This window comes from Anopheles cruzii, chromosome 3, assembly GCF_943734635.1.
Source record: "Anopheles cruzii chromosome 3, idAnoCruzAS_RS32_06, whole genome shotgun sequence".
NCBI classification, from domain to species: domain Eukaryota; kingdom Metazoa; phylum Arthropoda; class Insecta; order Diptera; family Culicidae; genus Anopheles; species Anopheles cruzii.
This window is the reverse complement of record NC_069145.1, coordinates 51258630-51283870: the sequence shown is the minus strand read 5'-3', so window position 1 is coordinate 51283870 and position 25241 is coordinate 51258630. Positions and strand designations below refer to the sequence as shown.

At 39.6% G+C, this 25241-nt stretch overlaps 3 protein-coding genes across 3 annotated transcripts; 1 reads left to right on the top strand and 2 right to left on the bottom strand.

Moving 5' to 3' along the window:
* Nucleotides 1-323: 323 nt before the first annotated feature.
* Nucleotides 324-6787, bottom strand: LOC128272214 (thyroid adenoma-associated protein homolog). Its single transcript, XM_053009979.1, has 11 exons — nt 6676-6787; nt 6550-6617; nt 6117-6472; nt 3031-6049; nt 2832-2956; nt 2574-2727; nt 2012-2385; nt 1191-1928; nt 917-1101; nt 689-858; nt 324-624 (listed from the first exon to the last, which is right to left on the bottom strand). The coding sequence occupies exons 1-11, from the start codon at nt 6785-6787 to the stop codon at nt 388-390; spliced, it is 5538 nt and encodes a 1845-aa protein (XP_052865939.1). The 3' UTR covers nt 324-387.
* Nucleotides 6788-8048: 1261 nt separating this feature from the next.
* On the top strand, nt 8049-19858 carry LOC128274903 (dystrophin). The gene is made up of 19 exons (XM_053013244.1): nt 8049-9102; nt 9325-9415; nt 9486-9606; nt 9697-9830; nt 9913-10006; nt 10073-10153; nt 11236-11559; nt 11662-11785; nt 11900-12051; nt 12116-12375; nt 12577-12819; nt 12907-13040; nt 13107-13336; nt 13627-14136; nt 14843-15427; nt 15491-15619; nt 17397-17508; nt 17571-17840; nt 18199-19858. The coding sequence occupies exons 1-19, from the start codon at nt 8049-8051 to the stop codon at nt 18297-18299; spliced, it is 4749 nt and encodes a 1582-aa protein (XP_052869204.1). The 3' UTR covers nt 18300-19858.
* Nucleotides 19859-22099: 2241 nt separating this feature from the next.
* On the bottom strand, nt 22100-23953 carry LOC128275583 (IDLSRF-like peptide). Its single transcript, XM_053014134.1, has 4 exons — nt 23157-23953; nt 22918-23046; nt 22652-22850; nt 22100-22412 (listed from the first exon to the last, which is right to left on the bottom strand). The coding sequence occupies exons 1-4, from the start codon at nt 23269-23271 to the stop codon at nt 22265-22267; spliced, it is 591 nt and encodes a 196-aa protein (XP_052870094.1). The 5' UTR covers nt 23272-23953; the 3' UTR covers nt 22100-22264.
* Nucleotides 23954-25241: the final 1288 nt, after the last annotated feature.

Below are 25241 nucleotides of genomic sequence, written 5' to 3'. Positions count from 1 at the left end.
AACGACCGAATTGCTTGATTGCCGCTCGTCTCACGGTTATACGAATGGTTTAATGGCAAACGGCAACTTTCGATACGTACGCAAGCCGGCAGATCATGTTAACCTAAAAGTATCCTAACAATATCGGCAGTTTCTAGATCCTGATAGTTAGCACCAAATATATTAATCCGAAGGCCTAGTTTAGCTAGGAAGGTTTATTAAACACAATTTAACAAGTATAATGCAATACGTACCGGACGCTTTAAATGAATGAATGATGAAGGAAAAATTATTTTACAATGATCTGTATATTTATTCATTAGACCACCACATACATTATTCATACTTAATTTAATCTTCACTTTATTTTGCACACCGATTTTAACATAATTTTACAGATTTGATTTTTTACAAATAAATGCCGATCAACTTCGATGGCTGTTTTGCGGTGGTAGTAAGAAACGACCGTACGCAAGTTGGTTGCTTCAGATGCTTGTCCACGAGCTTCTGAATTTTTTCGACGTTGCTTTCCAGATTGTAGCCTTCACATTGTGACATTAAGTGCTGAACTTCTGCTATGCAGTACTCTCGCATCAGCTCGTTTTCGCCATATATGTTCACCTCATTTTTGTCGAAAACTTTAAACTAAAAAAATCAATGAAATCATTCAACATGACCCTCCACACTATATGGGTGGCGGCAAACTTACGTCCGTTAGTTCATCAATATTTACAGTGTCATCTTCCCTTTCCTGTTCTTTCACGAACAGTATTGCAACGATGGTAGCCACCATTTGGTTCAAGGGGAATTTGTGAAATAACATCGTTTTTGTGAGTAACCTTAAATACGCGCTTTGTGCGTACGTTGCCACCAGCGGCTCTGTGAATAAAGATATCGTAATGTTAAAAGTATGCAAGCGTTGCCATAATTCACGTACTTTGTTTAATTTTTTCTACCACTTGATGCAATTGACTAACAACTTGTGACATTTTATTACGGATGGCGGATTCATCATCATTGAGCAAATCCAGTACGGCACAACTAAAGCTGATGTACTGGTTGATTAGTTTTCCTTCAAAAATGCGCCTTCCCACAGTATGTAAGCACTCCACTGCCGTCAATCTATGGAGAATAAAAAATAGAAGAGTGGAACAGATTAATAGATATTACTAAATTCAATAACTCAAGACCATCAGTTGTTGTTTCCTTACCGGGTGGATTTTGATTGATATGCAGCTGCTAGCGTCGGCAAAAAATCTACACTTAATGAAAAATCTCCTGATACTTTTACTTCGCTCTGCAGTACCCGTTTCAAACACCGGAATATGGCACTACGCAATTGATGCGGTTGACTGTTAGCCGTTCGGTACAACTTTTGCAGAGCCTCTCGGCCACACTTGCCCTCAAGAAGTACATTGGTTACGGCGATTGCACTGTAGCTCAAGACAAGGTATGCTTTGACCTGGATCGTGTACGGTTGCCGCTGAGATGCATCGCTATCACAATCGATAAGCCTGCGTAAACTAGCATGGAATGCCGGAGAACGAAGTAGTTCTGTTCTTAGCCAGCGTAATCGCTCCGGTTTCAATCCGCAAATGTTACGAAAGTAGAACACTTCGGCGGGAGTGATATCATATTCCTCACAGTGTTTTCCTATATGTTCAATATCCAATACCAGCAATGCGTTGGTGAGCATAGCTTCTATATACTCCCTCGATGGCTTTGTCTCTCCTTCACGTTCACATCTTAGCAAAAAACACTCAGCATTTCTGGCCGTTGAATTATCTTCACTATACAGATACATAAATGTTTTCAAAAGTACAATTTTTTGCTGTACTAACGGTTCGCCATAAAACAAACGATGGTTAGCCAAGTTAAAAAGATAATCCAAGATGTTGCTGAGGTCGTCTATGAACTGTTCATCTTCTGCCATTATGATTTGTTGACATCTGTATGATAGAATAAAACCAGAAAAGTTTTAGTTATAAGTGGAAATGGCAAAACCAGTGACAACTATAGTTATAATGTGTACCGTGACAGTATTTCCAGCAGTATATCTAATATAGTACTGTAGATGACATAGTTAGGCTTCACTTCGAACAAGTAGTTCGAAATAGCCGTATAGAGTTCGATCCAGTTGTTGAGCTGTCCGCTGGAAGTAGCTGCAGTCACCAAAGCGGGGTTTTTAGTTTTCACGAGATACAATATTTGTAAAAGTGCACCGTGCAAAGAATTTGGGTTGATGTTCCGATTATTCGAACGATTGAGACTCTCCAAGAGTAAACATATCCTATCGAACACGAGATCCGGTGAGACAATTATGGAAATTATCTTGGCAGCCAAATATCTTGTTTGCAGTTCTGCACAACCAGAGCATGTTGATACGAGGGGGACGAAACGGGAGAGCTAAAAATATAAAATAAATAACTCTCAAATGTTAAATGCATAATTAAGTTACGCTACACGGACTCAGTCGGGTCCCTATCGGGGTCCCTGGCTGAGACGTCAATGTACAATTGGTAAATAGAAAACGCTGAATGCTGAATAATTGAATACATTAATTGTAAAGTAGAAATAATTCAAAGATGTACTACCTTTAAATTCGATTCACTTCCTTCGAGAGCCGAGGGATAGAGGCGACTGAGCAACAATAGCAAAGGGTGTAATTTTTTACTTCTTCTCCCGTTGATGATAGTTTTGCTAGCTTTTTCTAGTTCCAAGACGAAGTAATCGTAAAGCAGGGGATATCTTCAAAAGGAATAGAATTAGTATGCATTTCAAATAGTTTGTTGTTGCGACTCAGAGTAATTTAGATCTCAAGTCACAAGGTTAAACCAATTTCGATACAGTACCTTAGGAAAAATATTCTTCCAGTCATCTTGTTACGAATGTTCAGATTTTCTGGATCCTTGCTTCTTTGGACTCCAAACACGCGAACCATTAGCGCAGAAAAAAGCAGTGTTGAAGAGTTTCGTTCCTTCAAAATGGCATGTTCGAAATGTTAATAGCAAAACCTATGGCAAACTAAATTAATGCTATGCAAGCACTTACCGACCACGACTCTGCTTCGTATCCGTTAATAGCACACATTATGCCATCTGATATAAATTCGCCCACCGTTTCGCCGAGGTCTGTCGAACGGAACAGTGAGCGGAGAATATTCAGTGAGTGTGTTCTCTTTTGACTACTGGCCGTGTTGGAGTGACACAATTCTAGCAGCGCCTTCATGCAAAATTGTAGACCTGTAGTAGTGCTGACTTGTAGCTCCGAGGTGATCAACGCTTGTATGATATATGGAATGCCTGCACTTCGCCGTGTAATGCATAGTTCTTCGATGTTAATTTCACCGATTTCTGCAGTAATTTCATCAGCTTTCCACGGCCCTCCAACACCAGTGATTACATTGATGAGCTGTCTTATCCATCGCATGGGTAGCTGGTGTAACTCGGCATGAGGTGAACCCCATAGACGGAGACAGATTTTTGAAAAACCAACATAAGCTTGCTCGAACGCTCCACGATGCTTGGTTTCCGACAGGAGTTCAATGAATTGATTTCCGATGCTCAGAATCTGTTGGCATGATACCAAACCAACACTACCTCCTGTGTCGACATCACTTTGGATGGGAGAACGTGAAGCAATGTCCCCTAATATAAGCGAAACTTCTTTAATCGTACGCCATGAACAAAGCAATAGCATTTGCGACGTTGTTCCTGATTTGGCGTCATTTCCTGGTGCCTTAGTAACCGTTGCCGACTCACGTTCGTTCACCTCATCAGCGTCACTCATTTCAACGTCGGCACAGTTGTCTTCGCTCCCCATTGCTTCGAACTCTTCCAAGTATGTTCCCTCAGGCGTAGACTTGTTGGTTACTACCGACACAACTTTTGTTATGCTGTCGCAAGTCTTTATAAGACGCGAGATAGACGTCCGCCAGCATTCTTCGTAGGAGATTTCTTTGAGGTCCAGCTTGCTAAGCAGATGGCGAATACAGATTAACGCACCAAACATAGGATTTTCGCGTGAAGCTCGTAAGAGTGAATTGTTAGCTATGCTCAGGCCTTGCATTAGAATATCCTCACACCAGAGAAAACAACGAAACAGCTTCGTCGGATTGTTGTTGATAGCATCTGGCGATTCCACACTTAATCGGGGACCTTCTATCGTACTGTTCACGAAGCACAAATACTCAAGATAATATGCGGCTGACAACGAATCGTTGGGACGTGGGCTGACCATCAGCTTTTTGGTAACATCAAAATTAAGTTCTACGTTGAGCCGTTCGATATATTGCTTCGGACAAAAGGCCAATACTTTAAGCGAATGGTGTTTGTTGGATTCATAACTATCGTTCAATGCTGACAGCAGCAAGCGTACCTGTCTCTCATTCCACATGCTCGTGTTTTCATCGTCGTAAAAAATGTAGGACGAAATTTGTAAAAGTTGCAGCAAAATCTGAAATGAGATGGCACGCCGGCTGAAATTGGCCCCCAGAAACTGGCTCTCGATGCAGAACTCATGGAGACGTTTTACGAAATCATAATAATAGTGGCTTTTCCCGTCAATGTCCGACTTTTTGATGATGCTCAAAAATCCTGATCGCAACCGATTTAGTGCACTTTTCATGCATGACGTAATCTTTTGTCGTAACGATGCAGCCTGCACGTTAATATTAATTTCCAGAAAAAATAGAATACATTCGAGATCTTGACGTGTGAAGATTTCAGTGCTTTTATGGCATTCCGTGATCAGGTACAGTGCAGACATACGCGTCGAATCGTCCGCCGAAATCATGGCCTGTCTGATGTCGGAATAGGAGAGAAGATTTTTCCACATTTCTTCCGAAGACTGTACCGCATCGAAAAGACCACTCTTCCGAGCAATGCCTAGCGAGGATAGTATTAGCCCGAAACTTATGCCGATTTTACTGTCAATCATGCGTATCGCTATATCCGGATATGCACGGATCGCTTTGCGAATTAGATCGTGCAGGGTATCTTTTACATCGTTCGTACTGCCACCGCTGTTACCGACGCTCTCACATGTGGGATCATCCAGTAAACTGTTCATCGTTGCTGTTGCTGCCGATCCGATGTGAATGGGACCTTCATGGGTGCCATCTTTGCCTATCATAATCTCCTTCAGTATTGGATTGATCCATCGTGTAAACCATTCCTGTTTATTGTCTTCGTATGCATAAGACATCATCAACGCTTCGTAGCAATTGTTGATATGAAGATTTGTGTTGGCGTGATCATTACGGGTAAGCGACCGTAGCAAAAACTCTGGAACATGTGGAATGGCACGAAGCACTTCTTTTGCTTTAAGTATCGAAGATATGGCTCCAATTAGGACACACTTGGTGTTTATGTTGATTGAACCATTGCGGATGTAGTCATAAATAATGCCGTTCAAAGTATCGTCCAAGCGCGTACCCAACTGAATCGTACATTTCAAGAGGTCTCGCGAAATGTGTCGTATGCTGTCGACGTAATGATCAAGATGCGAGAGCGAATAACGTAAATTGACGGCAAGAATGTCTACTAGCTCCTTGCGCTCCACAGTGTTGTAGCCATCTAGCTTCAAAACAAGCAATTTTTTCGTCAACTGGAAAAAGCCACGCGTCGTTCCTAGCACGATGCTTATTTCCACCGAATTTTCTTCGGATATTTCCTTGAGTATCGTGGCAGCTTGGTGAAGAATTTCAATGCCCTTCCATTCGGGACCGGTAAAATGTTCAGCTTCGATCGTGCAAATAATACCATTAACCAAACACATCTGCTTCGCTGAGCTGTCTTCCGCGAACACACGCTGTGCAAGTCGCAAAAATCGGTGCTCAAGATTTGCATTCATCGCTATTAGTATGCCGCAGTTTGTTTTGGTATCCATGGGGATCTCCGGGTTTTCCAGCAGGTCCCAGCATATTAGCACAATTTTTTCAATGTTCTTTTCACCTTCGTAAGTTGTTTTGAGCTGATCGGGGAACTGTTGAAAGCATGAAATGACAGTCCGTATTGCTGAATGTACAAACAGGCACAGCTCACTTTTATCAGAAGGTGATATCTGATTGCTAAAATGAATTACAAAAATTATCACGTTTTTCCTACCTAGGACGATTATTAAAACAATATTCTTACCCCATTCTTTCCAAGTACACTATGATGGATTTGTTGAGAAACTGTAGCAATTGTTGTAAGCTTAGCCGTATTGCTTCGCACCCTACTTTGAAGTTCTCAAAGCAGCTTCCTATGTTGCAAATGGTGGAGTTACGTCGTGCCGGTTCTGTACTGCTACACGAATCCTGCTCTATTCGCGCTTTAATGCTATTGGCAATGCAGGTTGCAACTAGTTCCCGGCTTACGGTGAGATTGCTCAGCGATCTGGCGATGGCATTGCGGACTGCGTGCTTCAGCGGTGTTTCCATCAACAAGTTAGCCAGTGTCTGGACATGATTTTTTAACGATTCTTCTAACCCAGCAACAAACGAGGAATACTGCAAGCACAATTCAACGCACAGCAGCGTTCTTGAAATATTCAATATAAAAACAATGATCACTTCAAAGAACAAACCTCTTTCAGCGCTTTAATCTGGTCTTCAATAGTTTCTGACGTGTTTACTTGCTCTAAAAAGGAGTTATCTGCAAAACAGTACAAAACTTGAGAGACTTGCGCAAATACATATAATGTACGTTTTACCAGTTTTCAAATATGCAGAAGGCACTTGGAAGAGATCCATGCGAGTTTCGGAATTCTTCTTTACGTTCTCGCTAGCCCTCACATTCGAGATACGGAGCGATAATCCATTCATGTTGACAATACTTTCTGGAGGAAACCGACCAAGGCTTCCAAAAGCACGCTGTTTTGCCTGCTTTATTGTTTGTCGTAATACGCAGGCTTATCTGTAAAAAGTGGTTGATTCCAGGCTACGCCTCTGCACAGTACACCTGGCATTCCAGCCTAAGCATGAAAATCTCGTAGTTTTCCCTACGCACACGTTCCTATCACGTAAAAATAACACAAGCCACGAAACAAACTCTGTAGTTTGTTGATTATGTAGTTTTCCGATTGGAAACATTTTCCAACTGGCTCGAGAGTGAGTGAGACAGCCTGAAACGTCACAGACGTCAAACGGGTGCGTGAAGTGAGCCCCCTGGTGGTTTCTATAATTGTTGCTATAATCGTGGATAAGTTTCTATAAAATCGTTGCTATAATTCCGAAACTCTCCACATTCCGAAAACTCTCCACATTCCGAAAAAAAAGAAAAGAAAGTTGAAAATTACGGTTGCTTTTTATTAAATATTACGACCTGATTTTTCCGATATAGTGAGTCAAAGCTCAAAGAAAATGATAATGTTGAGCATGTTTCTTTTCGCCGGTTTTGGCACTACGGGTACGATTAACTGAACGAAGACAGAAGATACGTTTTCCGGGGTGGACTTCTTTGCGCATGTTCTGTTATTGGTTGACGCGGGTTCGGTATGCTTCGGACCATCTCTTGAAAAGGTTGGATCCAGTAATCGGTCGTGGCTTTACCAGGGAAACAGTAGAAAATTATTGGTACTGAACAGTGTCGTTTCATATTGGCATTAGTCTAAACTAATATATTCACTTAGAGTTCGGGCTTTTTGTGGTGTTTCAGTAACAAACTCAAAACTAGTCATTTAATGAGATAGTCTAACCGGTCAGCAAGTCATAAAATCTCCTATATTTACTACTTTGCAGGATGTGTTGTGTTAACAACCACGTAGGGCAAGAAATTCATTTAATGTGAGCTATCTAAAAGCGTGTGTGGGACACTTAAGAATTGATAGGACACAACCCTCGTTTTAGTTCGCTTTGTCCCCATTCGCTCTTTATTTTCTAAACCTTTTGTATATGAAGCTACTGAAACCGACGATGAAGCTACAAAACAATCGAGCATCTTCTAACATGTTTCACTACTTGTATTGTTAAGTTTCTCAAGCTGGTCCCAATATATTGTGTGTGTTTATGGTGTTGAAGGAGTCGGGTTGTCTAGTGTTTATTATCGTACCTAGCTGTTCTAGTCTACTCCTGGTGACAATATATAATGGAACAACAACCAGCAGCAGCGTATTCGCGAACCAGTGGGGTTGGTGTTGATGGTCCGAATGGATTACTATTCCGATCAAGCCAAGCTACTCCTCCAGAAATTCCAGTACGTGCCGGGGCAGCTAGTGTGAAAGCGCCGGAAGTACCACCGAAAAATCTGATCAAGCGGCCTACCACCATCGGGGCAGTAAATAGGGATGATACTAAAATCAACTCTATGCCATCGATTGTACCACAACATGTCGCTCCTGTGCCGACAAAAGTTCCACCAGTACCGAAGAAAACTGGAAATCATTTACAGAACGTAGCTTGTGCTTTTCCACATCCGGCGCCGATTTGTACTGTGCCCAGTACAACCACATCGGAAGTGAATACTTCAGGGCCAACGAAACCTCAGTCGGACCTAATGAAATCCGCACCAAAGCAGGCCAAACTAGAAGACTATGGCTCCGAGGACGCTCTGCGGGGTATAGAAAGCGGACTCCGAAACGTTGAACGTGCGATCAAGGAACAAATGAGTCTACGGTCTTCTATCGACGTTGAGGAATCGTCTAAATTATCACATGGGATGAAATTTGGAAGGATAGATTTGATAAACCAACATCCGACCAATTTGGGATCGACTACATCTCTCGAGAATTCGTTTGATACACCAACATCCACATCCTCTGGTATGGTACAAGGATTTAAGTTTGATCGGTTCGATCAGAATCAACGGCCGATCGGATTAGAGCGTGGTGTTAGTATGGAAAAGCTTCGTTTCGATACAGGAACAACAGGAAGTATGAACGGCACAGAACATATGTACCAACGTCCGATGGAGAACCAGTTCCGTTCATTGGATCGCCATTTGCCGCTTGAGCTGCAATATAGTAGCAGTCAGCGCCAACGTTCCCAAGAGATGGAATTCATCAAACAACAGCTACTTCCAGTCATCGCTCGGAACAAGGAAACGAATAGTTTGAACCGCCAAATGGGACTTTCCAAGGACGATCTTCGTTCAAGAAGACGTTCGTCGCATGATGAAAGTCTTTTCTCCATGAACAATGCAGGTAAGCCGTTATCACGAAGCATCTATGTATCCCACCTATCATTTGTGGCAAATCATTAGGAACTAAATTAAAGTGGGTTAAACACTCTATAAATATTCAAAGATAGTGCTGTAGTACTTCAAAAATGTCTATCAAAAACCCAACTATCTAGAACTAAGAACTAGAAACTTTTAAGCTTCCGAGGTGAGATTTTTTTAAATAAATGATAATGCTTTCCAAAAGCCACCCGCATGAAGGAACATTGGGAAGATTCAACGCAATCGGTAGTGCAAAGAAAAACCCAACTAACGGCAATGCTCGGGGATTCCCAAAGGTAGGAAAACATTTTCTATGTTTCGTTTTCCTAATACTTAAAAAATTTTCAATGCTTTCCTGTTGGCCAGATATGAGGCCAAAAGGTTGGAAATAGATGGTTGGCTATGCAGGATGGAGACAATAACAGAACGCATGGGACCAGTGGCAATGACGGCAGATGTTTTGGAGATTCAACAAAAAGAGCAAAAGGTATTTTGAATAACGAGCAACAATTGGAACGAATACTTCCTTGTGATAGCATTAATCACCAATTCGATCGCTCTTATCACTTCGTTTTAGTCTTTCCATGCGGAGCTACATAAATTTCATAAGCAAATTGAGATATTCAATCAGTTGACCCAAAAACTGATATCGGTTTACCAATGCGACGACACATCTAGAATTAAACGAATGACAGAATCTATTAACCTAAGGTTCGTAGAACTGTGTTTGGAGATTATCGAAGAAATCTCGTTTAAAGAAATTGATTTGTTACTGTTATCCATTCTGTGACAGATACAATAACTTGAATAACTCGATTATTTTACGTGGCAAGCAACTACATGCCGCGATGCATTCATTACAAACTTTCGATCGAACCTTCGAACAGGTGAGTCAAACTTATGTTTATTCTGTACTCAAGATATACATTTTCAAATCGAATATTTTATTGTAGTTTCTCGGCTGGCTAAGTGAAGTAGAATCGTTGTGTGAAAATACCGAGTCCGAGGTTGAACGGAATCCCCATTGTTTGAAGGTGAGTGTAACAAAAGGAACGTTATTTTACTACTGTACGACTTGTTTTCACCGTAACACCGTATCTACTATTGTGTATATTGGAGTATCTATTGTAAATTGTTTAAATTTGACTTCAAACCACATTTACGAATTGGGTGACTTAACTATTATGAAATAAAAGCCCGATTTCTTACTCTCCCGATTCTTCTCTAAAAATTGAGCGAAGGACCAGACAGTTCCATTTTAGTTCGTGATTAGGTTGTCGTTCAGACATGATCGAAACAATTGACGCACAATCGACTAGGATTTTTCATTTTGGAATTGTGTCGGAGTTGTGTGGGAAAACAGGAAAATGTTCACGTTGTTATAAGTTGTTATTGCATACTTTAGATTAAATCATGTTCACTTCATTCAGATCGATTATGTTTTAACGAGGTAGCACTGTAAAGAGAAGGCATAGTTGGAGCATTTTAAAGAGAAAGCATAGCATTTTCCTTATAGCAATTCGAGTTGTGACTTGCAGCTGTCATACAGGTTCTATTTTTAGAATAGTGGAAAAGGGCGATCAAAAAGTCTTCGAACGAACGATTACTTTACAAGGTTTGTCAACAAACCGAATTATTAACAACGAAAAGGGAATCTTTTGGACAAGCTCATGGTATTTAGATAGAACTGGCTTAGCGTTTTGTAGTCTTCTCAAACGACAGAGTTGTGCGCGGCTGGTAAAATACTAACAAAGTGCAACTAAGTGGGGTGTGGGTGTGGAATTCGGCCGAAAAAGGTTAAGATAAAGCCACTTTCATGTCCTCACTGCTGCTGGTAAAGAACATTGTTACAGAAATGGTGTTTGCCGTTTGAAACTGATCATCCTGTTTCATTTGCGGAACCTATTTCCGTCGTATACGATAGATGTAGTGTGGTTTTGCGCAGACATTGGTTGCCTGTTCGCGCAGCTTATTTCTGACTGTTTGTCTGACTGCGAATGCGTGTAGGTGTGTGGAATATGGTGAGTCTAGAATTTCGTCTGTTCAAGGATTTCAGCGTCTTTTTCTTTAGGAGCGTCCGTATGCTTCCCGTTTCTAACATTCTTTAATGTTAAAGGATTTGCAAACAGAAATCGATTCAAATCGCAAGGTGTATGAAGGCCTGGACAGTACTGGACGAAAGTTATTGCGCTCGTTAACGTCCCAGGAAGATGCTGTCATGCTACAGCGTAAGCTGGACGAAATGAATCAACGTTGGAATCATCTGAACTCACGCAGCGCTGCTATCCGCAATCGTTTGGAATCCAATTCCGAACATTGGAATGCGTTGTTGTTATCCTCGCGCGAGCTCACCGAATGGGTTATAAGAAAAAACACCGAACTATCTTCGATTGGATTCGGATCGATCAACGGAGATTCTAATAGCTTGCAAAAGCAGTTGGTATGTGGTACAAATGTTCTAATAACAGGATTTTTTGTCAAACAGCAACATTACCGGGTTGTGTTTCTTACTTCTTGTGTCACGCTCCGTTGTTAATTGCAGGACGAGCATAAAGCTTTTCGGCGACAGTTGGATGATAAGAAATCAATCATTGAGAACAATTTGATGAATGGAAGGCAATACATATCGAATGAGTCACCGCTCTCGGATACTAGTGATTCAGAAGGTAATAAACTTGCTTAGATTCATGTCGAATGGCCAATTCAACGCAAACTCAAGAAAAGACATCAAATCAAATGCAGGAAAAAGTAAATGATGAACAATCCCTTTTCTCGAACAGCTATCGACGAGACTATGTACATCTCTGCCGAACAGCAGAATCGAATTCTTAGCCGCAGTATACGTAGAGAAGTGAACAAGCTATCTGAACAGTGGGCAATACTTATTGAACGTTGCGACAAGTGGAAGCACCGATTGGATGAGAACATTACGGTTAGTTGATCACACGAAGTAACTGGTGATGTGTAATAATGCAATGTGCCTATACATGTTATAGAAAATGCGGCAATTTCAAAAAGTTCTCGAAGATCTTAGTTCGCGCGTAGCCTCGGCTGAAACTATTACGCACTCCTGGACGACGCCAGTTGCTGCAGGAAACACAACAGAAGAGGCACAGCATCTGCAGCGGCTCAGAGATAAATTAACTACGGCCAACGCACTACTGGACGATTGTAATGAGCAACAGAATTTTTTCTCTTCATGTCATGTCATCGTACCAAGCCCATATCTTGCTAAGCTAGAAGATATCAATACACGGTAAAATAAGACACATGTTTTGTTAACAGATCATTTGATAGCATCAAATGACACCATCAAAATCATCAATAATCATCAGATTGTTGATCAGATCAATTGACCTTGCTAATCACATGAAAGCAGTTAGATTTTATTTTAGAATCAATCTGTCCAATATTTACCAGCATAACAATGTAGTTTTTATTTCTTACAATTGTTTAGCATGAAGTTACTGCACATTGCAGTTGAGGAGCGGTTTAAAGTATTACAGCTGAGTACCGATATGCATAGTGGTGGTGATGGTGTAGATAGCACGGTTGCTGGTGGTCATTTGGGAGAAGGTGGAAAGTTCTCTAAACCCCTTCATATAGTTGCGATTGGTTCAACTGTCCCAGATTTGGAAAAGAGCGTTCAAATACCATGGGAACGTGCGGTCACGCCAGCAAATGTGCCTTACTATATAAAGTGAGTATCTGTATGTGAAACGTTGAATATCGTGAACTGTTCTAATCTATCTATCTTGTTCTATATCTATCTTCTTATCTCCTACAGTCACGAACACGAAAGCACGCATTGGGATCACCCGGAGATGATAGAGTTAATGAAATCACTGGCTGATTTGAATGAAGTTCGTTTTTCTGCTTATCGAACTGCTTTAAAGCTTCGGACAGTTCAAAAACGACTCGGTAAGAGTAGAATAGACATTTGATACATACAAGGATTATGTTTTTAATTTCAAATGTCTCCGACAGTATTCGACCGTCTGAATATGAGCGTGGCGATTGAGGTATTCGATCGCTATGGTCTGAGGGCCCAAAACGATAAGCTTATTGATATACCTGATATGACAACGATCTTGAATTCGTTGTATACTACTCTCGAACCAACTGATCGGGCGATAATGCTTGATTTGGCTATCAACTGGATACTGAATGTGTACGATTCTCAACGAACTGGACAAATTAGAGTGCTGAGTTTTAAGGTAAGGGCCGAAATGTACTCCTTTATGCTGATACAATAATTAGAACCGTATGTTCACCGAATGATGATTTTTTGTTTCTTCTCCCGCTAAGGCTGATGTATTTTTAGATATATTTTCTTTTTTTTCGATTGTATCTATTATCGTAATTGTACTATACCAAATTTAGACTTATTTATCCATTCAAACGAAATTATAAAGTCCAATTTGTGACAATATTTTATTGAATATTTTGAGACAGTGCATTAAAAGACAATATATTCAATGATAAATAAATGTTTCCATCGTTGCAGGTGGGATTGATCCTTTTGTGCCGTGGGCATCTAGAAGAAAAATATCGTTACCTATTTCGGTTAATAGCAGACTTGGAAAAAAAAGTTGATCAGCGCAAAATGGGACTGTTATTGCATGACTGTATCCAAGTACCTCGTCAACTAGGAGAGGTGGCTGCGTTTGGTGGATCTAATATTGAACCGTCGGTTCGATCATGCTTTGAGTTGGCTGGTGGCGTTAGTCAAAATGGCGAACTACTAGAAACAGCGATAGAGGCACAACACTTCTTAAGCTGGCTGCAGCATGAACCGCAAAGTTTAGTATGGCTTCCCGTATTGCACCGATTGGTGGCAGCGGAATCGGCAAAACATCAAGCCAAATGTAACATTTGTAAGGAATACCCCATCGAGGGGTTCCGATACCGCTGCCTAAAATGCTTCAATTTTGATATGTGCCAAAAATGTTTCTTCACCGGTCGCAGCACTAAGAATCATAAGTTAAGCCATCCAATGCACGAGTACTGTACAACGGTATGTATTATACACATCTTTAATCTTATATACCACCTCCACCACTTATTTATTACCAAGAGAACGTTTGTCGATGTATGTAGTTTGGGATTGAAAGTGGTTAGTTAATTTAAGAGAGAATTATGTGTACGACCAAAATCCTCAGAGGCAGGTAATGTTCCAGTTCACAATACTGATTGTATTATTAAAGAAGGGAGTTTTGTTTATTTTTGTGGAATCTGTCCAAAATGGTCATTCATAAAGAACTGTTTAAACCCAATGAAATCAGCCCATGGAGAACATTCACAACTCATGACGAAACATCTTTAGTTGGCATTTAGTTGGCACCATGTGAATAAGGCAGTTAATTCGAACTATCGGGAGTGCGTGCATGTCTACCGGGGTCAATACGGTCATTCCGGATTCGCCAACATGAGTGATCGTTGTCTGTGTTTCAATAGTCCGGTTATTGTTGCGTCGGGTTGAACGATTTTATATGCGATGCACCCAATTTTGCTATCGCTGGTCTTACTGTTAGGAACGAGTGCAAGGCGTCGCTACTGTTTCGCAATGTGCAATTCTACTGTCTACTTATTCTGTTTTGTCCTACTTATTCTTATTCTTGTCTACTTATTCTGTCTGTGTTGTGTACTGTCTTGTAGCACTACTGTTCTACTTATTTCAGGTGGAGCATCCTTCTCATGATTATATGTTTATTTTTCCCCAGGCCACTTCAACTGAAGATGTTCGTGATTTCACCAGAGCTTTGCGAAACAAGTTTAAGAGTAGAAAGTATTTCAAAAAACATCCTCGGGTAGGTTACCTACCAGTGCAGAGTGTTCTCGAAGGCGATGCGCTTGAAAGTCCGATACCAAGTCCTCAACACGCTGGCACGCATACACTGCAAAATGATATGCATTCGCGCTTGGAAATGTATGCATCACGGTTAGCGCAAGTTGAATGTGGAACTCGCACAAACTCTACACCCGACAGTGACGATGAGCATCAGCTAATTGCCCAGTACTGTCAGTCGCTACCAGGTGTAACGTCTGGAACAGCCAATCCAGGTAGTGGTGCTCCAAAGTCTCCCGTTCAAGTGATGGTAGCCATGGAAGCAGAGCAGCGTGAAGAACTAGAAACCATGATACAAGAATTGGAAGAGGAAAATGCAAATTTGCAGGCAGAATACGAAAAGTTGAAAGCAAAGAAAATAACTACACCTATTACGACGCCGGATGAAGGTTACAAAACACCGACTTCGGCCACAAATGTCACAGCAGCGCTATCGTCGACAGGCACTACTAATGGCTCGGTAAATCATGTTCTAATTTAAAACTTTAACAACGCCTTTACATACTACTCTTATTCATCCTAGGACATGATGACCGAAGCAAAGCTGTTACGCCAGCACAAGGGACGTCTGGAAGCAAGAATGCAAATATTGGAAGATCACAACAAACAACTGGAGGCGCAGCTGCAACGGCTTCGTCAATTATTGCATGAGGTAAATTTATAGGAATTTTGCAGCAAAGCATTTTACTTACATGATTGATAGAATGTTAACCTTGTCAGTTAGTTACTTGTAAATGCTGCTGAACTTATAGCGAATACTAAGCTAACTCTAATTTGAACCTTTAGCTTAGACCAAACATTGGGTTGGGGAAAAAGTAATCCATTATTTTCTCGGTAGATGGTTTTGGTGATCGATATCTCGTGAAGTATTGATCGTACAGTTTCAAGTTTAGGCTCGTTTCAAAACTGAAATTTCACACGCCTCAGAGCCTCAGAGGCAATAAGTAAGCAGATTTGGGATTTTATCTAGTTCATTTTTTTATTAGGCAAAACAAGAAAATTAAGTATTTTATCAATTCTTTAATAGGTTTTTTCCGACTGTTTTACGTTTTGGGTTCAGTTAAGCACATTGTGATTAAATTAAATTTGGACATTAACTGTTTTGTTTCATTATCAGGCGCAAGAACAAACAACGCAGTTGGTCTTTCGACCCGTGAACATGCCACATATAATTGAGTATGGGAAAAACATTGATGTTCCAAATTCAGACCACAAACTTTCAAGCATGGGCCTTATGATTTGATATTGGTCATAGCGAATGCAAAACGGATCGGAATCTGAAGTCTTGTAAACTCAAACGGCATATCGATTTGGATTATAGGGATCCTCGGAATGAGAACCTCCTCATGTTAGAATTTTCCTTTGTGTATCGTCGCGTAAATCACATTGTTCATTAATTTTCTTACCAGCAAACGCGTATCGTTGCATAGTTTTGCTGGGTTTATGTTTCGAAGCATGATTACTACGCAGCCATCCTTTAGGCGTAAATTGAGCGGTGGTAAGCCAGACCCATCCAAGGAGGATGTGTAAAACATTCAATTGAATAGTTGGTGGCTTCATCTTCATTTTTACAGAGTCAATAGATTTGAATTAATGCATTGTTCCAATGATCTTATTCTGAATTTATTTGTTTAGGTCATCTACATCTGTATTCTTAGCCGCCAAAATTGCTCGCTCACTGAATCATTAATTATGTTTTAAGTTGGAAATGATGTTTGGAAATATTTTGTTGATAAGTTCGTTTTTCGATGAGACAAAATTACAAAAATTTTGAGGAAATGAAATCAATCCGCTTGATTACCTCCACCATTACCGATAGTCAGCAATTGCTCAGAAAAATCTTCAGCAGATGTATCGTTAAGCAATGTAGTTCTCATGTCTGTTGTCAGCTGAAGTTTCTTCACATAGCGCCATAGATTCGATGATTTGAGGCAAGCGTTCATTTCGCCGGCAGCCATTGAGCTTGGAATTACAGGCAGTGTTTGGCGGAAATCGCTAGGCTGACTTTGTTTCGCTAGCAACTGTAGCTTACAAGTTGCACGCGGAAAATAATCTTAATATTGTGTTGAGTAATTGCAATCTTACAAGCTGCAGAGCGTCGTGTGATTGAAAGATATTGGCCATCGTGTCCAAAACCTTAGAGAATTGATTGGAAAAATTATTGCCGATGAAGATTTCACGCAGGACCCGACGACTTCGAATTATCCATTTTTTCCGTAAGAGAGACCTTGCTGTGTTTTTGTAATCTACTATTTCTTGTAACAACTACTTTGGCTTAAATGTATCAACTAACTTATTGCTGCTTAACACATGCAACATGCAAAATGCTCGATACAGTGGTGTTTTCTTCACTGCTGGACATTCCAAACAATGTAGTTGTTTTTATAATACACAGTTTTGATTTAAATATTATTTTTGCATTTGTACAGCCAACGCCATTGAAACCACAAACGCTACAAACGCGATCCGTGACAGCATCGCAATTAAATACGGATTCGCCAGCAAAATTTCCACATAATGGACATTATGAACAAAAGATTTGTAAGTACATTATGTTTTGTCACTTCAGATTTTTTTTACCTCTTGTTGATGGTTTCTTATAGCATCTGAATTAAATCAGAAGACAAATTCCTTTTACGGTTCGGTCGGTGCTGGCAGCATCAACGGGTACTTATCCATGGCTGGTGATGAAGGCAGGCAGCGGGAACAATATAGCATAGACAATTATGATAAACCACCGGGAGCTGGGCCATCAGGGGTGACTGCAGTATCTGCTGTTGCATTGGGAGCTAATAAGTCACATGTGGGAACAGATTACACGGTGGACGAGCGACCACCTCCTCCACCTCATTCTAATTTGCTTCATATGGCAGGTCAGTGTACCCAATGTTTGGGAGTTTGCGTGCCCGAGCTCGTTTTAAAATAGCATATAACACCAAAACAATGTGATTGCAAGCCAGCTAACTCCTCGTCATGCTCAATATGCTATGCTTCTCTTTTCCATGCTGTGTTTCATAAATGTCGCACCAATTGAAACCGCTTACTGTAAAATGATGTAAGCTCTGACCACTCAACACTACGACACCATATACAGGAAGGAAACAGTAATTATAATTGCATATTTTAATTCAATATTTAATTAATCGTTATCATTCATAAATTATGGTTAGGTGTTATTATTATTTGAAACATATGATGAGATTTTTTATTATATTTTTAACCTTTTTCCAGACGACCTCAATAAAGCAGTGGAAGAACTAGTCCATATAATGACAACCGAAACGAAAGATGAGCAACGAAACGAAGACACAAAGCAAGCAGCACAAAAATAGATGCTGATCATCGTCGCATATCATCACCGAAATATGTGAATGAAACAATAACCAGTAATCAATTGATCTTACATATACATGAATTTTTTTTATTTTATGCATGAAAATCATAAAATAAGAAGACACTTACAATTACATAGGAATGAAGTTTTAGGTAGCAGTGCTTTTTTTCGAAATAAGCACATTCATTTGATTATAAGAGTAACATTTATGAGTTAGTATTGCCTACGAAAACTAATTATATATATCAACACATTTACCAATATACATATCGTCATTACGAATAACAACCTGGCATTATAACAAACTTATCATATCAAACTTATCATTAATAAATAATCATTCAGTATGAAACGTTAAAAGGAACACAAAAATGAACTATCCAATTCAGAACCAATTGAGCTATAGCTACGCTGACAGTGCAAAACGTTGATCCAGTTAGTAAGAGCGATTGGTAAGCGATTGGAAAGACGATTAGAGTAGATAAATATTCTATTGAGCTAACAGATTGTTTTATTGATGATTACGTTACGTACCAAAATTGAAAAAAAGCATTTTAATGTTCATCTCATGATGTGTCGAAACTTTCTTTTTTAGACATAAGACTAAATTGTGTTTGTTCCAAACTCTTCACCGGTACCTTTCAATATCATCAAATACATAAATTACAGGTTGCAGGAAATCTTAAATCTGCCAATTCATCTCATTTGATAAAACCAAAATCCTTTGTAAGACTAAGTCCGTTTATCAAATTAGATTACAAACAAATATTTTAACACGTTACGCTCTTTAATTGAATCGTTGAGTTAAATATACATATCAAACATAGTGAAAAACGTGTAGTTTAGAGATGCTGTATGGGAACATTTCATTGCATAAAAGTAAACACTGCTTAAACCATTGCTGGCTTGATACAGTGCTAGTAAAGTCTGTTGCCTTATCGCCACATCTCGCTTACTTAAAGTCCGAGTGATAGCTGTTCAGGCATGCTGATACCCATCGCCCAGGCGGTTGTCTAGATTCGTAAGTACTGTTTAACGACTTCAGCAGCCGCGAACAGATATCCTCGGACTGGTGAAACGAGGGGGTGCTAGTAGGCAACTGATTTTAACGTGCCAGAGGTAAAATCGTAACTACATACGTTGCCTATTATCTATGAATGCTATTAAAAGGGTCATAAGATCATGAATATTACACACAATTACTATCGCGACACTGGTGGCGGCAGATTAAATGCAAACAAGGCATTCGGCGATTTCATGACTGTTTTTTGGAAGAGGTAGGGTAGTGAATACTACGTCCAATATTAGACAAGCTCGTCAGGTTGAAGTGGCAACGTTAATCGAATCTTTATTACCCGCTGTGTGAAACGAACACTGGCATTAAGGGCACCACAGAGCGAAATGTAGTAGAAACAGGTACAGGTTGTACTTCAAGCTATGTTGTTTCTGTTCATCAAATAATCAAAGCATAATGTACTCGTAATGTTCTCTTTCTTTCTATTTTCAAAAATATGCTTTTAATTTGTTTGTTTGTATTTTTTTCCTTGTTCAAAAACCATTTACTTCTTCACATTAATTTACTTTTTCGATAAAAATGTTCGCCGGGTCTAATAAGCTCTGAAGAAGATATTTGAGATTGTTTACCCTTCTATGTTAAGAAATATTAACAAAAGACAGTAATTATTCGTCAACGTTGATAAGAAACACGCACGATCTTGGCACATGAGTGGGGAAATATTCTGGAACTATGTTTCGGTTTTGAAACATTATATTAGAAATTTAGCTTTTAAGTTCAACCACTGATTCAATCGCACATTATGTGCTAAAAATGTACCAAACATAAACGTGAAATGTGCAAAATAAAACCAGTAATGTATTGAAGTATAAAATGTGTACGAATACGAATGTGGAACGTACGAATACGAGTACGAATACGAGTGGTTTGTAAGTAATGGGCCTAATTTGAATTATGCTGAATAGCAGAAAACAAAGTCTCAACCGGTAGTGTAACATATGGCGTCATCCTGGACTGAAAGTCAAAATAAGTAGTGTCACAGGCAGGGGTTTTACTATGAGATAATAATTACAAATCGTTGCAGACTGATACAGGAGAAAGTACACATTCAATGTTACAATGTTACATGTTCAATGTTACAGTCAGCAACAGTTGTTACCATTGTTTCTGTTGCAGGCCAAGACCGCTCGATGGTTGTAATTACCGAATAAGAAGATTGACATTTGCAGCGATTTTTCTTTCCATGAAACAAGAAATACTACAAAGCCACTCCACTGACACAAGATACCGATACAGATATATTTTGCTCGTTGTTGCATTGCATGTTTCTTATACGTATTGATTGTGTTTTGTCATCTCTGACGACGGATCGACACGAAGTAATGTCTCGCAACGTTGTTGCTATACCCCGTTTCACTGATATGGCTTTTGTGTAATTTTTGTTGGGGATGATTTGTAATTTTGTATACTTTTTTTACTGCTCTGGTTTTGAAGTATATTGGTTCTCTATCCAATATACTTCGAACAGTTTCGATTTTCGACGTTGAATACATTTTAACACACTTCCCTTTTAGGTGGTAGCTAGGTTCTTCTGTTATCGTGGATTCTTTGTCAAATTAATTGGATTTTCATGCTGATCGATTTGGTGGTATACATATGAATGATTTGGACTTTGCCGGAGTGAAAAATAAATATCCTATATTTGATAATTTTTGTAAAAATGGTAATGGGATTTCAGTTTACGAACATAATATATTATTATTTGATTGAAGTGCACAAATTATATTATCTGCATTTCTTCATGTATCGTTTTTCATACTCATGCATCATAATTTTTACGATATGTGTTTTAGTTTCATTCCATCATAGGTTTTTGATATGTCTTGATTTCCGTGTGCAGTAACTTCTCTTCGCTTCTTTGTGGTAAGGATGTAAGCACATTAAAGGACTGTAATGGCCTCTTTTGGCTTGTATAAATAGTGTATAAGCACTGACTCTATAAATATCATGATATGCTTTTGTAGATTTTGTCATGCATCTATTGACATTATAATCACCACCAAACTTGCAGTTAACGTTATCCTGCTTTTCCTGTATCGTCGCCTCACAACACGTTCGATACTAATATTTCGAATGCTGGGTACATAAACTTTTAAAATACATTACCAACATAAAACAATTGTGAAACGACTAAACTTAATTCATGGTCGCAATTTTTAATTTAATAAGTCGCTTTCAGTTAAGTTTTTAAAACTTCGTTATTCAGAGCATTATGTTAATGGATGATTTTCGTTCCCTTGACGCATCTTATTCTTCCGTTTTTCTAATTTCGTTTTGGATTATCGTCGAGTTCTTGTCCTTCTCTTACTTCTAAATTTACTGATTTAAAATTCAACAATCAAATAACGATTCCATTATTCACGAAGAAATTCTGCTTCAATAAAGCATATACAAATGTTTCGTAGAGGCTTAAGCTGCGATGAAACTTACGGTGTAATGTTTGTGTCAGGATTGGCAATTTTATGCCACGTATTTTATCAGTTCGCACACAATGCCATTCATGATTTTGAAAGTCTGATTGGAAACGTGCCCGAACAGTGCAATCGCCCATGTCCATCGTAACCATAGGCTCTACCTTTGGATCGAAGAATCATCCATTAGCGTTACGTGAACTACGGGAAGCTATAAAAAGAGGCGCAAACAGGCGATTGTCCAGTATTTTCCCCTTCTGTGTCTGTGTTTTTGTATCTTTCCAGATTTTGTAAATGCGTAAAAATTGTGTATGTGTGCACGTAGAACCACACATGACTGTGCTTTTTAGTTTGAAGAACATATGGTTTTTTGAATTAGTAAGTGAAACCATCCGGTGAGCCTAAAAAGGAATAAATCTGCGGTGTAAGTGGCACAAAATAATACAAACTGTTGCTGTACGGCAGATCAGATAAAACTCAGTCCAAGAAGCCGGTATTGACGAGTTTTTCGAGGAAAAATTTAACATCTCCCAACTCTGAATCTTTTATACCGATGGATTTCAGCATGCCCAAATCTCCATTTTCGACGGCCATGAAAACGGATCGTAAGTGCTCAAGATCAGACCTATTTGGAAACAAATATAAAATGAAATAAAATGATTTAATTTTTACTTATAACAAAGTTTATCAACATTTGCATTGTTATTGATAAAGTTAGAAGCCGACGGTAGAGCGTGACAAGTACTTGTCGTCTAGACTTATGCATGTCCGTATTACAATAATTGCATTTATGGATTGATTATGTCGTTGGGTTATATTAAAGCAAGCAAATAGAACAAATGTATAACGCCATGTTGTACATACCTCATTAGATGCAATGCCGCACCGAAGTCTTCGATGGTTTGCGATTCACTTAAAGCGATGGCCACTTTCTCAACGCCTCCGAGAGGAGCCAACGCGTCGCGAGCCTTGCTGCCAAATAATTTCTCAAGATAATTTGGCCCGTGCGAGGCTAGCAAACTTTGCAGAAAAGATGCCGTTTCCTCTACAGGTGGGCGCTTAGCTATCAAGTAAGAAAAGCAAAGGTTTTTTATCGCATTACAAGTGCGTAACAAAGTCGCTATCTTTACCTGCTGTACAAAGTCGCATATCTTCGTCGTACCCGTCCGAGCAATCTGGTGCGCCATCGCAGAGATACTGAATCGAAATACAGTTTCCATCACCAGGGCATTTGAAAGGCTCATATGGATGGCAAGCCTCTAAGATTAGAAGAATAAAAAAAGTTATGTAAAACTTAATAATAAAATTAAGACCAGATGAAAGCGCTTTTTTGATAAGAAAACCCTTTCCTTTCCTTAGCACCACTCACCGTTGCGTTTCGAAACAGCTGGTAAGTGACCGTAGAGCCTGCTCAAATCGATTCCTAATATTGCCAAAGGAAACGACACGAACAGCACATTTCCAAACCAAGTTTTTGTTGCCATTTTATTAAACTTAGAGATTTTTCGGGCCAGGAGGTTTGTAGGATCCTTAGCTTTGTAAAAAAGAAGTTGGGGTTTGGGCCTGGGGCAAAGGATTTCAATTATACTCTTTTCACTATTCTAGAGAATATAGTAACTTTTTTCACACTAGGATAAGCACTTGGTTTGAATATTCGAGAAAGTTAGTACACGTGTGACTTCCGTAGTAACTAATTCTGAATCATCAAATCATCTTTAGAACGAGGACCGTAGGCAAAAGTACTGCAGTGCCTTAAAATGATCATTTGAAACGGATTGACGGTTCGTTTTAGACTAATGGTCTAGTATCGGGAGTGATAAAAACCTACGTTTGTTTAAAGTGATATTATAAAAAGTGTCAGAGGAAAAATTCCACGACTACCGAATGAACGAGCGAACAGAAGACGCCGACGCGTAGTTTCGCGAAAACGAAATGAAACGCCCTCACGATCTGCAATAGTCCTCACGGTTGGTCCTTAGGCCCGGATGGCCTTGTTTGGAACTTGGAACCCGTTTCGTTTAACACTGACCGGCGTCCTTTTCTCAAACAATCCTTTGTCGTTTTTCTGCTTTTCTTAGCTTTGCTTTGAAACATTCGATTAATCAAACAAATATACTTTTTTCTGATCACGCTCCATCGATAGCAATTGGACCACTGTCTCCAGCAAATTCTCGCTGGTAGCAATGTTGGTGAGTGGTCTTTAAAGCTTACGAGCGAGAATAATAGAAAAATGACCCAGTATTTCCCCGACTAAAGTGGATATTTGTTGTACTTCGATGAGTACCTAGCAAAACGGATGTAGGCAGCGCGCTTGCGCACTATTGTACTATGATACAATTTCGTTTTGACGTCAACAGAATGTGTGACGTGCCAACAGAATATGTGAGTTCCGTTCGCACAGTGAACCAGTTTTCATAAACCAAGTTTTAAAAGTGAGGGTTTTAGTTATATTTTCCTAAAATAGGTAAGTTATCTATGACCAATCCGAATTTTTGCCTTCTGCATTGCGTAGATTCTGAGAAATCATCTGTCAAAGACGAAATAGTGATCAAAATTACTCTTTAAAACCAACTTTTATCAGCTACTTGAACGCGGTCGTCGGCACAGTTATGCAACGATAATGTACCTATATTATACATCACTAGCTGTTCCCGGCGTGCGTCGCCACGCCTCGTTTCATCCTCATTTCTCGATTATCCGGCGTTCCAAAGGACTTCCTGGTGACGTAACCGATCAGTTTCCCTTCCCACCTTACGTTACTCCTCCGTTTCTCGGTGACGTATCCGATCGGCTTCCTTTCCCGCTTCCCGTTGGATACATGGCAAAACTCGCACCAGCTGAATTCGGTTCAAATTGTTTGAAAACTTTCCGAGTTTTGCTGAAATTTACCCAGATTTTGTATGGGAGCCCCCCCCCCGTCTGGTCTCTATGTAGTCTATGAAATGACTAACAAAATATACCTTCATGAACTTTATGTAAAATTTGTAGCTTGTATTCGAACAACCGTACATTCGATTGAAGTATTAACGTGTTTCAGAATATACGTTTGTATAGAATTCTACCTTGTGCAATTTTTATGCCATTTCGATGTGCAGTATGTGTTTCTTCTATGGCATAAGCATTTTAAGGTAGCCATCCAAATTGTATTTCCGGACCTTCTGTTCTTAATGTAGATAAAGATTTGATAGAAAGGCTTAGGAATATCCTAATAATCATTAGCTGTCAGAAAGAAATGAACGCCGCAAAATTAGACACATATTGTAAAGATACATATCAAAAACATTTGCTGGCTTTTAATTGTTTAAAAGTACCTTTAACGGTACATATAATACTGGCTCATGCTTCGGATATAACACACCACAGACCCTTATACCACTAGCTTTGTCTGGAAAAAGAAGCTTTGGAAGCACGGCATAAATGGTTTAGATAAGACAGGGCAGCACGCGCAAGACAA